This window comes from Aythya fuligula, chromosome 7 (assembly GCF_009819795.1).
Source record: "Aythya fuligula isolate bAytFul2 chromosome 7, bAytFul2.pri, whole genome shotgun sequence".
Lineage (NCBI taxonomy): Eukaryota > Metazoa > Chordata > Aves > Anseriformes > Anatidae > Aythya > Aythya fuligula.
Window position 1 is genome coordinate 9,971,197 of NC_045565.1, and position 11,994 is coordinate 9,983,190.

The 11,994-nt window shown below is 40.5% G+C and overlaps 1 protein-coding gene across 2 annotated transcripts; it reads right to left on the bottom strand.

Annotated features, from left to right (window-relative positions):
- Positions 1-247: 247 nt before the first annotated feature.
- Positions 248-11,384, bottom strand: GHITM (growth hormone inducible transmembrane protein). 2 transcript variants are annotated; one of them, XM_032191302.1, is made up of 9 exons: positions 11,310-11,384; positions 9,858-10,009; positions 8,248-8,347; positions 6,952-7,063; positions 5,681-5,822; positions 4,477-4,585; positions 3,200-3,388; positions 2,485-2,656; positions 248-1,652 (listed from the first exon to the last, which is right to left on the bottom strand). In XM_032191302.1, the coding sequence occupies exons 2-9, from the start codon at positions 9,984-9,986 to the stop codon at positions 1,565-1,567; spliced, it is 1,041 nt and encodes a 346-aa protein (XP_032047193.1). In that variant the 5' UTR covers positions 9,987-10,009; positions 11,310-11,384; the 3' UTR covers positions 248-1,564. The 2 variants fall into 2 exon arrangements, with proteins under 2 accessions (XP_032047193.1, XP_032047194.1); XM_032191303.1 differs by lacking the exon at positions 11,310-11,384 and adding an exon at positions 11,088-11,147.
- Positions 11,385-11,994: the final 610 nt, after the last annotated feature.

Consider the following 11,994-nt stretch of genomic DNA (forward strand, 5'->3'; position numbering starts at 1 on the left):
GAGCTCGTTTGTGCTGTATGACCTTTGGTCACAACGGATTTTGTGCAACAAGTCTCTTCACAGTCCACTGTTTTTCCCTGTGACTGAAGAAACTAAAAATACTGCAGTAAACAGAAAAAAGCAGTACTAGCTGTAATCCATAGCCAACAGGACACACCAGAAGGATCACTTGAAGCAAGTGTAGATCAGCATCTTCCATCGGGGAAACATCCACAAAAGATGGCAACCAGTGAAAATGGAAAACATCTTTGGGGATTTTTTTAAATTTTTATTTTGTAAAACAGAGGATTCTCTTACAAAGGAATTTGTAGCCAAAAAAATACAGTACTCTTAATTGAGTTACTGTGAAGTTAGTTAAATTATATTAACACATGAGAAGTAAGAGCAATCAACTTGTGAGGCTAGAATTTTATTTTTTCCCAGAATACATAAACATAGCATATTCACCGGAAAAATGGAAGTCCGAGTTGTTGGTATTAGCTCAAACTTTTTTGTGCCCAAGAACTTGCCCCATCTTCCAACATAACGTGATGTACTTCAGCAAGCATGCATGTCTTAATGTTAAATCAATTCCACCTATTGGAACATTTCTTTTCAACTGTACTAAACACACCAATTTGGAAAAGTTAGAGGCAGACTACAGCATATATCAAAATGGTAAATTGATACTTGGCTTTACAGCAAGCAGTCCTCAATTCCTTTTCTTTTAGTGTCAACTGTACAAGCTTGTGAGAGGAGATGAACAGTGGAAATTGTTCTGAAGAATGGTGCTTCATCTGCAATACTGAAATTTAGTCACTGGAAGAAAGACACACCTCTATCATTATTCAACAATTTGATAAATCTAGTATCAAAAGAGCCTAGCTGTTGTTATATCCACTTAACATTAAAACACTGGAAAGCAGACATGGAGTTTTCATGTGCCCCAGAAGGAGACCACAGTTTTTACATGGGACAGGCGTCACAGGTTCCTCATATTGCCTTCTGTATGTTGGTGGACTGGGTGGGTAAGGTGACCAATGTCTTTCTGAAAATTGCTCAAACCTTTCTGAAATTTCTGCCTAAGCAGCAAAATACATTGTCACATTCAATACCACATCCAACTTATTCAGTTCTTCTTAATATGCAAATAAAATGATGTCTACAACTTAACTGAAAACTGTTGCATCTGAACAGCATTTCCTGAAGTAGCTTGCATCCTTATCTGCACATAGGATACCCGTTTACAGAAATTACTTACTTTACTACGCACTTACAGTAGAAAAAGAAAGCAAAAGTTGAACTGCTGTCAAACCAATTAAGAAGAATATCGACTATTTTACTCATATATATTTAAAATAATTTACTCTCCCCAAATAATGTACAATTTCAAGCAGTCCACATTGTTGGAAGGTGTTTGATGAAACACTATTAAGTTTGAATCACATTGCACTTAAACAATATGCTGAAATGCTTTAAACTTCTGACCTGCAGCAAAAGTGCTTGTAATCATAAGTTTTTATTTAGTATATGCACTAGGTAGACAACCTAGAACTCCTGGCTGTCAGCTGCGAAGAGTCTTGCTTTACTTCCTACGGCCACCTCCACCACCAGCAAGCATGGTAGCCACCCGAATGAAGATGTTCAGTGTATCTGTGTAGATACCCATGCACCTAGGAAAGAAGAAATGAAAGTTAATCTTGTTGAACATAAAAAGTATTATTTTGCACTTCATACCATTTACTTCTAAAAAAAGCATCCATCAAGGGTCTCTAACAAAACTCAACTCTACCATGTCCTCTACCCTAGTTAAGTAGAAACACCCCTTTATTTTTTTGTACCATCTCTGCCAGCAGCATCTATTTGCAAAAAATCTTAACGGAGACTATGCTTTTCTTATAGGAGACCTCTATTTCTATGCTTTATCATCTATTATTTGTCTCCATGAATTTAGAAGACAACTAGTGTTCTATTTTACTGACAGAAGGCCAGATGCAAGGAGATAAACAATTCACCTAAGATCAGATAGACAACAGGTACAGTAAGGCAGTTACTTGTTCATCAGACTTGCTCTTTAGTGAGGGTCAATTAATCCATCTTTCCGTATCACATTTGTTTTTTTTATTTAGAGTGATAAAGACCAGTAAATATTAAGCAACTTCAGAAGAGTTAACATACTTCATCTCAGCTGATACTGAGAGGTATTTTCAGAGAACAACTGTAAATCCTCTCAACAATGCTGCAGAAAACAAGTGCTTTTTAGGAAGCCAGTATTACTGGACATGACACCACATTTTCAATCCTGTCTCTCTCATTTCAGGCAGATGCTTTCAGTTTTAACTCCACTAGTTTTTTTCACATTATGTTCCTAAACCCTATGATTTCTTCCATTTGATAGCGACACACTTTTGAATAGTAAACAAAGGTCTGGCTCTTTATGGTAAGACATACTGCCATACAGCTCAAAGCTGATTCTTGCACATACAGTGACATTGGAATACTTACGCATTGATTGGGTCATACTTTGTCACTCCGTAATAGGGAAGAGTCTCTGCACGCTTGATGACATGCTGTGTATCGTACAGCAGAAACATGCCAAAGAGTACCAATCCACCATACACAGCTACTGAATACAAGCCAGCCCCAAAAGCAGAAGTAGGAGGCAAGAACATGGACCCTGGAGAAGAACATAAAATAGCCTTGATGAAAGCTACTGTATTTGCTACTCTGAGTAATGTTAAACTTCAACTCCTTTAGCACGTGTTTTTCAGTAACTATTCAATTCTCAATTTACAGTGCATTTTTGATTCAAGGAACTTTAATGCACCAACAGAAGATGTCTCATAAGCCAACGCAGTAATTTTGAACACCCTAAGGAATCGTGCATACTTTTCTTCACATGAAAGTACTTGTGTTCCTAGGACTTTCATACAAGAATGCCCTGAAACATAAAAGGGAAAAAAACAAGTGAATCAGAAGCTAGGGTAACATTTACTGTTCTCCTGATTCACTGCCAGTAGTTAATCAACAGAAACCATTACTGTCAACCATTCATCAAATTAACACTTGCCAGAATCATAAATTCATTTTCTGTCTTCAAGAAGCGTAATGGAGTTATCTTCTCCTATGAACTGACAGGCTAGCCTGTAACTAAAAGTGAGCTTCCCATCCTAGCAGTGTAAGTTTATAAGCTACTCTGACAGTTAAAATAATACTTTACCAATTGAAGAGGCCAGAACAAAGCCTAAGCCTATTCCAAGTGGTCCTCCCATGTTCAGAAATTTTTCACTTGGAGCACACATGGCCACAGTTGAGAGCCCTCCAACAATTCCAGCTGTGTACCAGGCAGCTCTGATCAGCAGAGGACCACCCAAGAAGGCTAGTGGCGCCACCACCGCACCCATGACACCTAGCCAAAGGAACACAAAACCAGTAAGGTTTGGAACAGCTCTGGTAAAGACACCACCTGCCAAAACAATGTTTCAAGTCATGACTCAAACTAATCCACTTAACATGACAGAACACCAGCACACACACTTGCCAATTTATCGCACTACCTTCTAGATAGGTGCACAATCTTAAATTCAGCGACCTACTTTCCTCTAGTTTTGGAGAGTACTTCAGCGAGCTTGTCTTTGGAAGAAAGCTTAACAGCAAACAACATACTGATCTCTTCAAAAACAGCTGTTAAGAGACACTTTGAATGGACTAATCAACTACAAAATAGCCATAGGAACGCTCAAAACTGAAGGTCAGGACAGATTTTTGCAGTAAGAATTAGTCCAGCAATTAAGTCAGACTTTTTGCTAGTCTTGCATGAAACCTATACCTGTTTTGTTAATGTCATACTAGATCAATAACACATCACTGAAATAAATTCAACTTCTTAACAGAAACTTTAATTGTACTCTGTAAATTCATTATAAAGTAATTGTACTCTAGAACTAATTTACTTCAGCTCTAGAGTACAATTCTACTAGAGATCTAGTACAGTTTCCGTGCCTAACATGTCTGTCTAATTATTATTTGAAGTATGCAACATCAGTAAGACACCGATCTGTTTCTTGCAAACCCATCTTTGGTTTACAAACCTGACGGGAATGTGTATCTAAGAAGCTGTTATTTAATACTAGAACTGTATTTTTCTGATCAGTTTCCAAATATCTTCGTATCCTGTACAGATGAATTTCAGTAAGTGTAGGCAACAGTGCTTATACAAGCTATAGTGCCAGAAAGCAGTCACAAAAACGAAGCAGGTATTAATAAATCAGTTCTATCCAACACGTACCTCAAGTTCAACTTGAACATGACTTTTACAAGAGTATGAGAAATTAGAGGTAGATTAAGGACACTTAAGTAATCCCAGTGGTCTCTGAAAAATCTCAAGTCTCCAGCAGCAGAACATAGTAATTTATTATAGTATCAACAGTTTTCTTCAAGTAAGAATGCGGTCACACAGGAACATACTATTTTATAATGAAGACTATAGCCACATACCTGAATGCATCATCCAAGCAAGATGTTTAGCTGCTGGACTATTTTCATAGGATATGGACCTGACCAACATTCCAGCACCAATCATAGCAGCAAAAGTTGCACCTATTGCCTGTAAGAACAGCAGTAAGAGAGCTCAAGTTGGCTTAAGAATGTATGATCGCCATTCTACCACATGATTTGTTGAACCTCCTAGTCTCAAAGTCAATAAACTGCTCTTTCTGGAATTATGCTAAGTCATAATTTGAACATTTGTCAATTTCTTTACTGTTCTAGTAAAAGATATTAAAATCTTTGCAGATTCTAACTTGCAGTAATTTCCATTTTACTTACACCAAGTCTGCTAGAAATCCAAGTTTAGTGAGAGATGGCAAGAATCTCTTACTCGTGTAAGGAAAACATACAGTTCCTCCATTTAATCCCATTTTCATGAAAGTACCTGCAAGACTAGCTTTATTTTTTTTCCTTGTACATTTCTCCACCCAAAGCCAGTATTCAGTTCACATGCTTTTACTATCGCCTTTTAAAACCTCATTGCCTCCTCTTACTTTTCATTCTGAAAAAAACACGCAGCAGCTAGCCAACTGATTAGAGAAACATACAACTTCGGTTTACTACCAAGGAAGCATAATTAATTTGATCTCTGTAAAGCTGTGTAGAGGCTAGCATTTAACTATTACTATTCTGCTACACTTAGCACACCAAATATGTAGGAAACAGAGATTCTGTTAGCAGTTTGCCTGGATGATTTGCCTACCAGTATCACTTTGGCCTTGGCAAACAAGAGCTTTGGAGGAGTTACACAAAACAGCACAGGGAGGAGTACAAATGCGTAAGAAACTCTAATTCCATTTTTAGAAAGCTACAGAAATAGTATCGCTAACCTCAAATGGCCACTTGCAACAGGTTCATATTTACATGTAGCTGGTCAGCAGAGCACAGCATTTTATGTTATGTATGCAGTTTGTCAAAAACACGCTACTGATGAGGTACAGAAGGTGCACATCAGCATGCAATTAGATGCATCGAATTATAAAACACAAAATATCATTAGGGAACATCTGTGATCTTTAAAGATAAGGACAAGAGCATAAGCAAAGTTCCACCTTCCTTTTCACAAAACAGTTTACATTTAGCATTTTTGTTATCAACCACGACATTTAGGGTCATTTCTCAGTGAATTTTTTTTTATATAACGTGAGCTTACCAGCCAAGAGCCTTTTGTCATAAGGCTCATGAGTGCCGGAGATCTGCTTACTGCAACAGCTGACATTGCTGTCAAGCCAATGCTTCCCGCAAAGTACATGTAAGTAGAGTGAATTCTGTCTTTCACATACTGTGGCCAAATACTGAAAAAAAAAAAAAGTAGTTGTACATATCTATGCAGTTATCGACACCAGAATGAAGACCAATTAAAAAAAAAAGCACATCCAAGCTGTTAAATATATTCATAGTTATGGATAAAAGTGAAGTATCATAAAATTGTGTGGTTTAGCAACTTGTATCATGAGTTCAGCTTACAACAGGAGTCTGAACTTTTAGATCTTCCCCCACTACATGCAGATATTATGTAACAATTCTAGCAACACTGTGATTTACAAAGAATGCTAATGATAGTTCAATTCTGAGGAGAAAGTATACACAGGAGGAAGCTTACATGCGAAATAATATCTTTTTTTTCTAAATATGGAGAAGTATAGAGTGGTGTATACACACAACAAATGAGTGCAAAGAAAATTGTCTATAGATTATGTACTGGGCAGTAAGCAGCCTGCAGAGCAGCTTACAGAATGCTGAGTCACTGTGTGCACATTTATCTGGTATCACAAGCCAGGCATGTCATTTGGAGAGCTCTAATAGCAGCAGAACTGGACACGAATGAGAGCTCCTCAGTACAATGAACACATTTGTATTTGGAAGTGACTAATAGTAGAGTAAGCAAATCAAGACATTGCCAGCATCACTTTCTCCCACACCTATGCTTACCAGTAACTGACTTAAGTCTACGTAACTAGATGCTGTCATCAGCGAGGCTTTGTTGTGCAATACATCTAAGTTTAAGAGTTTAAACCAACATAAGTAGAGTATTCAAAGGAAACTCCTTAATACAGTGTTCTGTAAGGAAATGTGTAAAAGTTTAATGAATAATCTCAGAGGAACACAAGGCAAAGTGGTCTTAACAATTGTTTTACTCTTCATAATTTATGAATTATTTGCATGTGGCACACCTCCAGTTTCAAATTTAGCTAAACAAAGGAATTCACATAAATCATTATCTATTTAAATCTGAGTTATTTAAATTTTCCTTTCAGTTATATACTTTAAAATCCTGCACAGCCAGAAGCAAAGGCTTTCTGTCCAGAGATTACGAAAGGTAAACTACATGCATATTAGGAGATACTAGCTAAAGAAGGGGCAGAAAAAAAGAGGGAGATCCACTTCCAAGTGCTCTTTACTTAAATAAGCTCTCTTACTCACACGGCTTTTTCAATAGCTCCAATCTCACTGGACATGCCCATTCCATAGTAACAGAGGGCCCCCAGGCCAACAGCAGCCCCTCCAGCAACAACGAATTTTCCCAGACGATCAACTGTATGAAGAAAAATCATGCTCTCATGAATGCTTTTCTTGGACTGTTAAAAGCATTCTCACATGGCTTTGTTTTTATCTCTAATACCTGATCCATATTAGGTTTATTAAAGCTCCGCTTAACTTTGAAAGTCAATGTGTAACCATTTCTGAGATAGCTATGCACGGAACGCACCAGATTAAGCTTACCAACACCATACAGTTTCATAAAACAGAGTAGGAATTGAGATCAGCTAGTATCATGGCAAGTTTATTGGCCTTTATTACACTAAGAGCTGGGAATTCTAACACAAAGGCCAGTTAACAAGTCCTCTGACATAAGATATTGTTTCCTTTCCCGTCATTCATCTACCTTTAACATTTGCTCAGTCAAGTCTTCAGTATTAGATTAGACCACGTCAGTTTCAGATGCGACTTACAAAGCTCACAGGCAACAAGGCATGATTTACCATCAGTTTCTACTGTCTGATTTTTAGACATATTACTTCTGTGTCACAATACACAGAAAAGTATTTATCAGCTGAAACCAAATGCTGTCACTTGTGCACTTCTTTGTGTACATTCTTCCTCAGTGTGCTATAGCCATGGTATTCTTTTCTCAATCTATGTATATTCTACTAACCAATTCAGTCCTGCTAACATCCATTTACAAGTCTTGCTGAACTACTAATACCAATCACTTTGTGACCTGCTGAGAAAAAGCTCTGATTCACACTAAATGGACCAGCAAGCATAGTACACCAATACCTTACATGCCTACAGCACCCTAGGCCTTTTTCTTTCTTTTTTTCCCCCCTTATTTGGCAAACTCCACACAGAGCAGAATACTTCCTTGAAACAGCATAAGAAGTAGTTGGAGCAAAGTGTTAGCATTATTTTAAAGACACCTGTAACCAAGGAAGTACTAGTCTCCATTAAGAAGCAGCCAAGTTTGATTTTATAGTTCCTGACAGCACTTCAAAGCAGAGATAACAACAAATGTCCTGTGAGAAACTGTGAGGTATTTCCAGCTTTGAACATTACAGAGAAAGACAAGCAGAGTAACTGTCTCCAAATTGCTAGTAAATTTAAAATACTAAGCAATGTTTTCAGTCTCCTTAGTGGTTTGAAGGAAACCATCTTCTTCAAGGAATTTTTAAGATAAGCTTCAAAAGATTGGGAGTATATAAAGCAGAGCTACCCTACCTTTAAGCACAGTTTCTGCAGATGGCTCAAATGCTGCTTCTTTAATTTCCTGGCCAATTTTCCCACGCCTTACACCGGTTCTTACTCTAGTGGTATAACACTGTTAGATTCAAAGGTAAAATAAGACAGATTCAATGAAATAAAACAGGAGACATTCTTTATGATGAACTGTATTGACAAATTAATAACAATCCATTTTTGAGAGAAAGCAATTTGCTTTTAACACACCAAAGCACTGCTATTTACTTGCTACACCTGCTATTGCTAGTTAATTTATTTGTGCTTCCCTCCCAAGTATATGAAACAACAACGTTCAGAGAAAACAACTGAATATTAAAGTTCAGGAAACTGTAAGAGACATTTACAGACAGCAGTATAGAACCAATGCAGAAGTTGAAGTTAACAGTTCTGCTAAAAAAAAAAAAGTTTAATGTTTGCATTTCTATTCTACTTCCACTGTATTAAGCAAGGCCATAAGGCTTTATTTTACTTTTCATGTAAAAACATACTCTTTATTTACTTAACTTTATGTTAAAAAAAAAAAATAACACAACATTCCTGCCCACTGAATTTGGGAGAGCAGTGTGAATTCACTTTTGTATCTAACCTTGATTTCAAGAACAAACGTCGAATGAAGGCCGATAAACTAAAGATCTATGGCTAACAAGCTCCAAGCAAATAAGGCACGTTGCTCTACTGAACCCTTCACAATCTGCAGGAGGTATAAGAACTCCTACTTTAAGTTCAGAAACTGCTTTTGAAGTCAACCATTTGCTCAGAAATTTCTGAATTATTATATGGGCACTTGACCAAGGGATTGCTCAAAGTAGCAAGTTTGTTTTAATACTAAAAATTGAGATCTACAAGCATTACTACAAGCATTAGCTGATCGAGCAATAAAATCCAGGAAGTCTACCAAAGCATTTCAGGCAGTTTTTTTTTCCCCCACCTAACAACATCTAACTCCACCGTTATAATTATGTAGCATTCCTCACAAAGCAAAAAACCAAAACACAAACAAAACCACCAAAAAAATCAGAACCCCACCAAAACAAACAAGCAAAAAAATCACAGCCTGCAATTTAGGGTGCTTAAAAGAGTTTTCTATGCATAAGATGAAAACAGAAAGGAGACTCAACTACCTTCTCTCCATGAAGTCTTTGGATAATGACAGTTCAGTTTTGAAACTGCCAGTAAGACTCTGGATAGTCCTGCTAGATTTCAAGAATTACTCTGGCCTGGGCAACGGCTCTAAAGACATACTGAGACTACTGTTTTTGAAAATAAATTTTGCATTTAACTTAACATTTAAGATGGAAAAATACTAGCAAACAAGGACCTAGGAAGAGGTAGAACTTTTGCTCTCCCCACCTTGCATAATAAGGCTTGCCCAATGCTAATTACCTGCTTCGGGTTCTTTTTTCTAATAATTTAAATGGAAAATATTACTTCAATTACTTTTAAGCATTCTGTTTATGATTATTGTTATTCCTTCACTAAGTAACAGTAGCTTTCTCAAACAAGCCAAAGGTTTAGGAGTGTTCAAAACAGGTACTCCATGCCAAGCAATTCTCTTGGCAAAACACTCAGCCCCTTGACATCTACCTTACCTGGTTAGGCTGCCACAGCTGGTACGCTTTTATACTGGAATTCCTCAATGCTGGGGAAGCCTGAGTAATGGTGGGGCGCAACGCCTGGCATGGTAACATCCTCAGGCACACCAGCCTTGCAGCCAACATGGTTGCTTAGTTTAACAGCTTTCCTGCAAGTGCACAAGAAAATGTGTTTTAGTTTTGTTACAAGGTTTTCACACAAAAACCATATATTTACTGCTTATTCTCAACTACTCCACACCATATAATAGTAATATATAATTAGAGATCCTGATTCTTGAGTACTGTAATGAGAACTAGAACATTCTTAAGCAAAATTTAACTGTTATTCCATCCGTATTTGTTTTCCATTTCTGTTGGTTATCTTCTGCAACAAGGTGCTTACCAAAAACCAGAAAAACACATTAAATTTCTTACACAGAAGTTATCACCAAGAGCCTTTACGTATTTATGTTTGAATTATCTCAACTAATTTTTATTTTGAAAAACATTGCGTGAGCATTCTTCCTTCAAAGAGCGTAAGATCTTCCAAACTCTACATAAACTTCAGTCAGGTATAACACCAAATGACTAAACAGTGTAATGCACGTGATGGAAAAAGCTTTAGGAAAGGTTGTTTCCTTTTAAGTTGCTCTTTTGATGAATTAAATATCTTTATAGAGTCAGATTTCAGTCAAGGTCACACCCAGCGCAGGAGCTCAGGTTACTCCGTAGCAGCGCTGAGCAGAAGGCCCTGACGTAACTCACGCAGCTATCACCAGCGTGCGGGCACAGCAGCCTACAGGCTCCCCAGGCCGTGTAACACGGCACCTTTACCCTATTTCCACGAGTACTGCGTGTCACATGCAAGGGGCTGGAAGCCCTTCCTGCTCCAGCTACTCCGTGACTTCGCGCAGTTCTGATGTAACCAGACGCGCCGATTCCCAGCGCTTTTCTCGAAGAACCCTTCCTAACGCAGGCATACATTGCCAAGCGCAACTTGCGTGCTCTAAATAACAAACGTCAATCACGCACCAGAAACGAGTGCCCGCGCTGCTGGAAATTTAACGCTAAGAACAGAAAAACGAAGGCAGAAACCAGCCTCGCTGCTAGGAAGCGCCGGCGGTGGGCCCAGCTGGGACAGCCCACTCGTGCGGCCGACACGCCGCCTCCTGCCCCACCCCCTCCACGCCCGCCGCGTAACGCATTTCCCAGAGCCTGCGGTGCGCTCGCTGTTTGTGAAGCTACCGCTTGAAGCGAGCCGCCTCTAGCGCGAGGGGCAGGAACGCGGCAGCGCAGAGCTCAACAGGCGGTCCGGCCCCCAGACCCCCAGGCTCTCGCCCCGCGGGGCAGCCGGCCCGAGGCGGGCTCTGGGAGTCAGGAGCGCCCGGTCCCGGTCCCGGTCCCGGTCCCGGTCCCGGTCCCGGTCCCGCCGCGGTGCCCCCGAGGCCGCCCGCCCCCGTCCCAAACCTGCGTAACCGCCCCGCTCCGCGCCGCGCCGCCAGCACAATGACGCAACGCCGGCCCGCGCGCCCACGCCGACTGGCTGGCTCAGCCCACGTGACTCCAGAGCACGCACGCACCGTTGGCTCCGGGAGGCGGGGGAGGTGTGACGTCACGCAGTCCACAGGACGCCGGGAAGCCATCTTTAACGCGGGCAGAGAAACTTCTGGAAGCTGCCTCCAGTGGAGACCCTGTTGAGGGCGGCGCCATTTTGAGGGCGGCGCCATTTTGAGGGCGTCGCCATTTTGAGGGCGGACCCCGCCCCGCAGCGCCTCACGGAGCCCGGGGGTCCGGGAGCCGTCTCCGCCCGGGCGCTCCCCACGGGCAGCGCTCCCGGCGCCGCTGGCCCCGGCAGGTGCCGCTGTGTGCCGGCAGAGGGCGTCAGCTCTGTGAAAATAAACGAGTGAGAAATTTGAGAAATTATATTAGAGAAATCATAGAATCGTAAAGGTTGGGAAAGCCCTCCAAGACCATCTGGTCCAACCAGCACTGTACCACCAGTGTCACCCACTGACCATGTCCCCAAGCACCACGTCCAACCTCTCCTTGAACACCCCCAGGGATGGTGACGCCACCACCTCCCTGGGCAACCAATCCCAGTGCCTGGCTGCTCTTTCTGACAGAAATGTCTCCTCATTTCCAACCTGAACCT

What these genes read in the sequence shown, in the direction of transcription:
- GHITM (XM_032191302.1), bottom strand. Translation starts at nt 9,986, where the DNA reads ATGTTGGCTGCAAGGCTGGTGTGCCTGAGGATGTTACCATGCCAGGCG. An exon ending in AGCTGTGGCAGCCTAACCAG is followed by an intron (nt 8,348 to 9,857) that starts GTAAGGTAGATG and finishes TGAATCTAACAG; the next exon opens with TGTTATACCACTAGAGTAAG. An exon ending in TGCAGAAACTGTGCTTAAAG is followed by an intron (nt 7,064 to 8,247) that starts GTAGGGTAGCTC and finishes TTCTTCATACAG; the next exon opens with TTGATCGTCTGGGAAAATTC.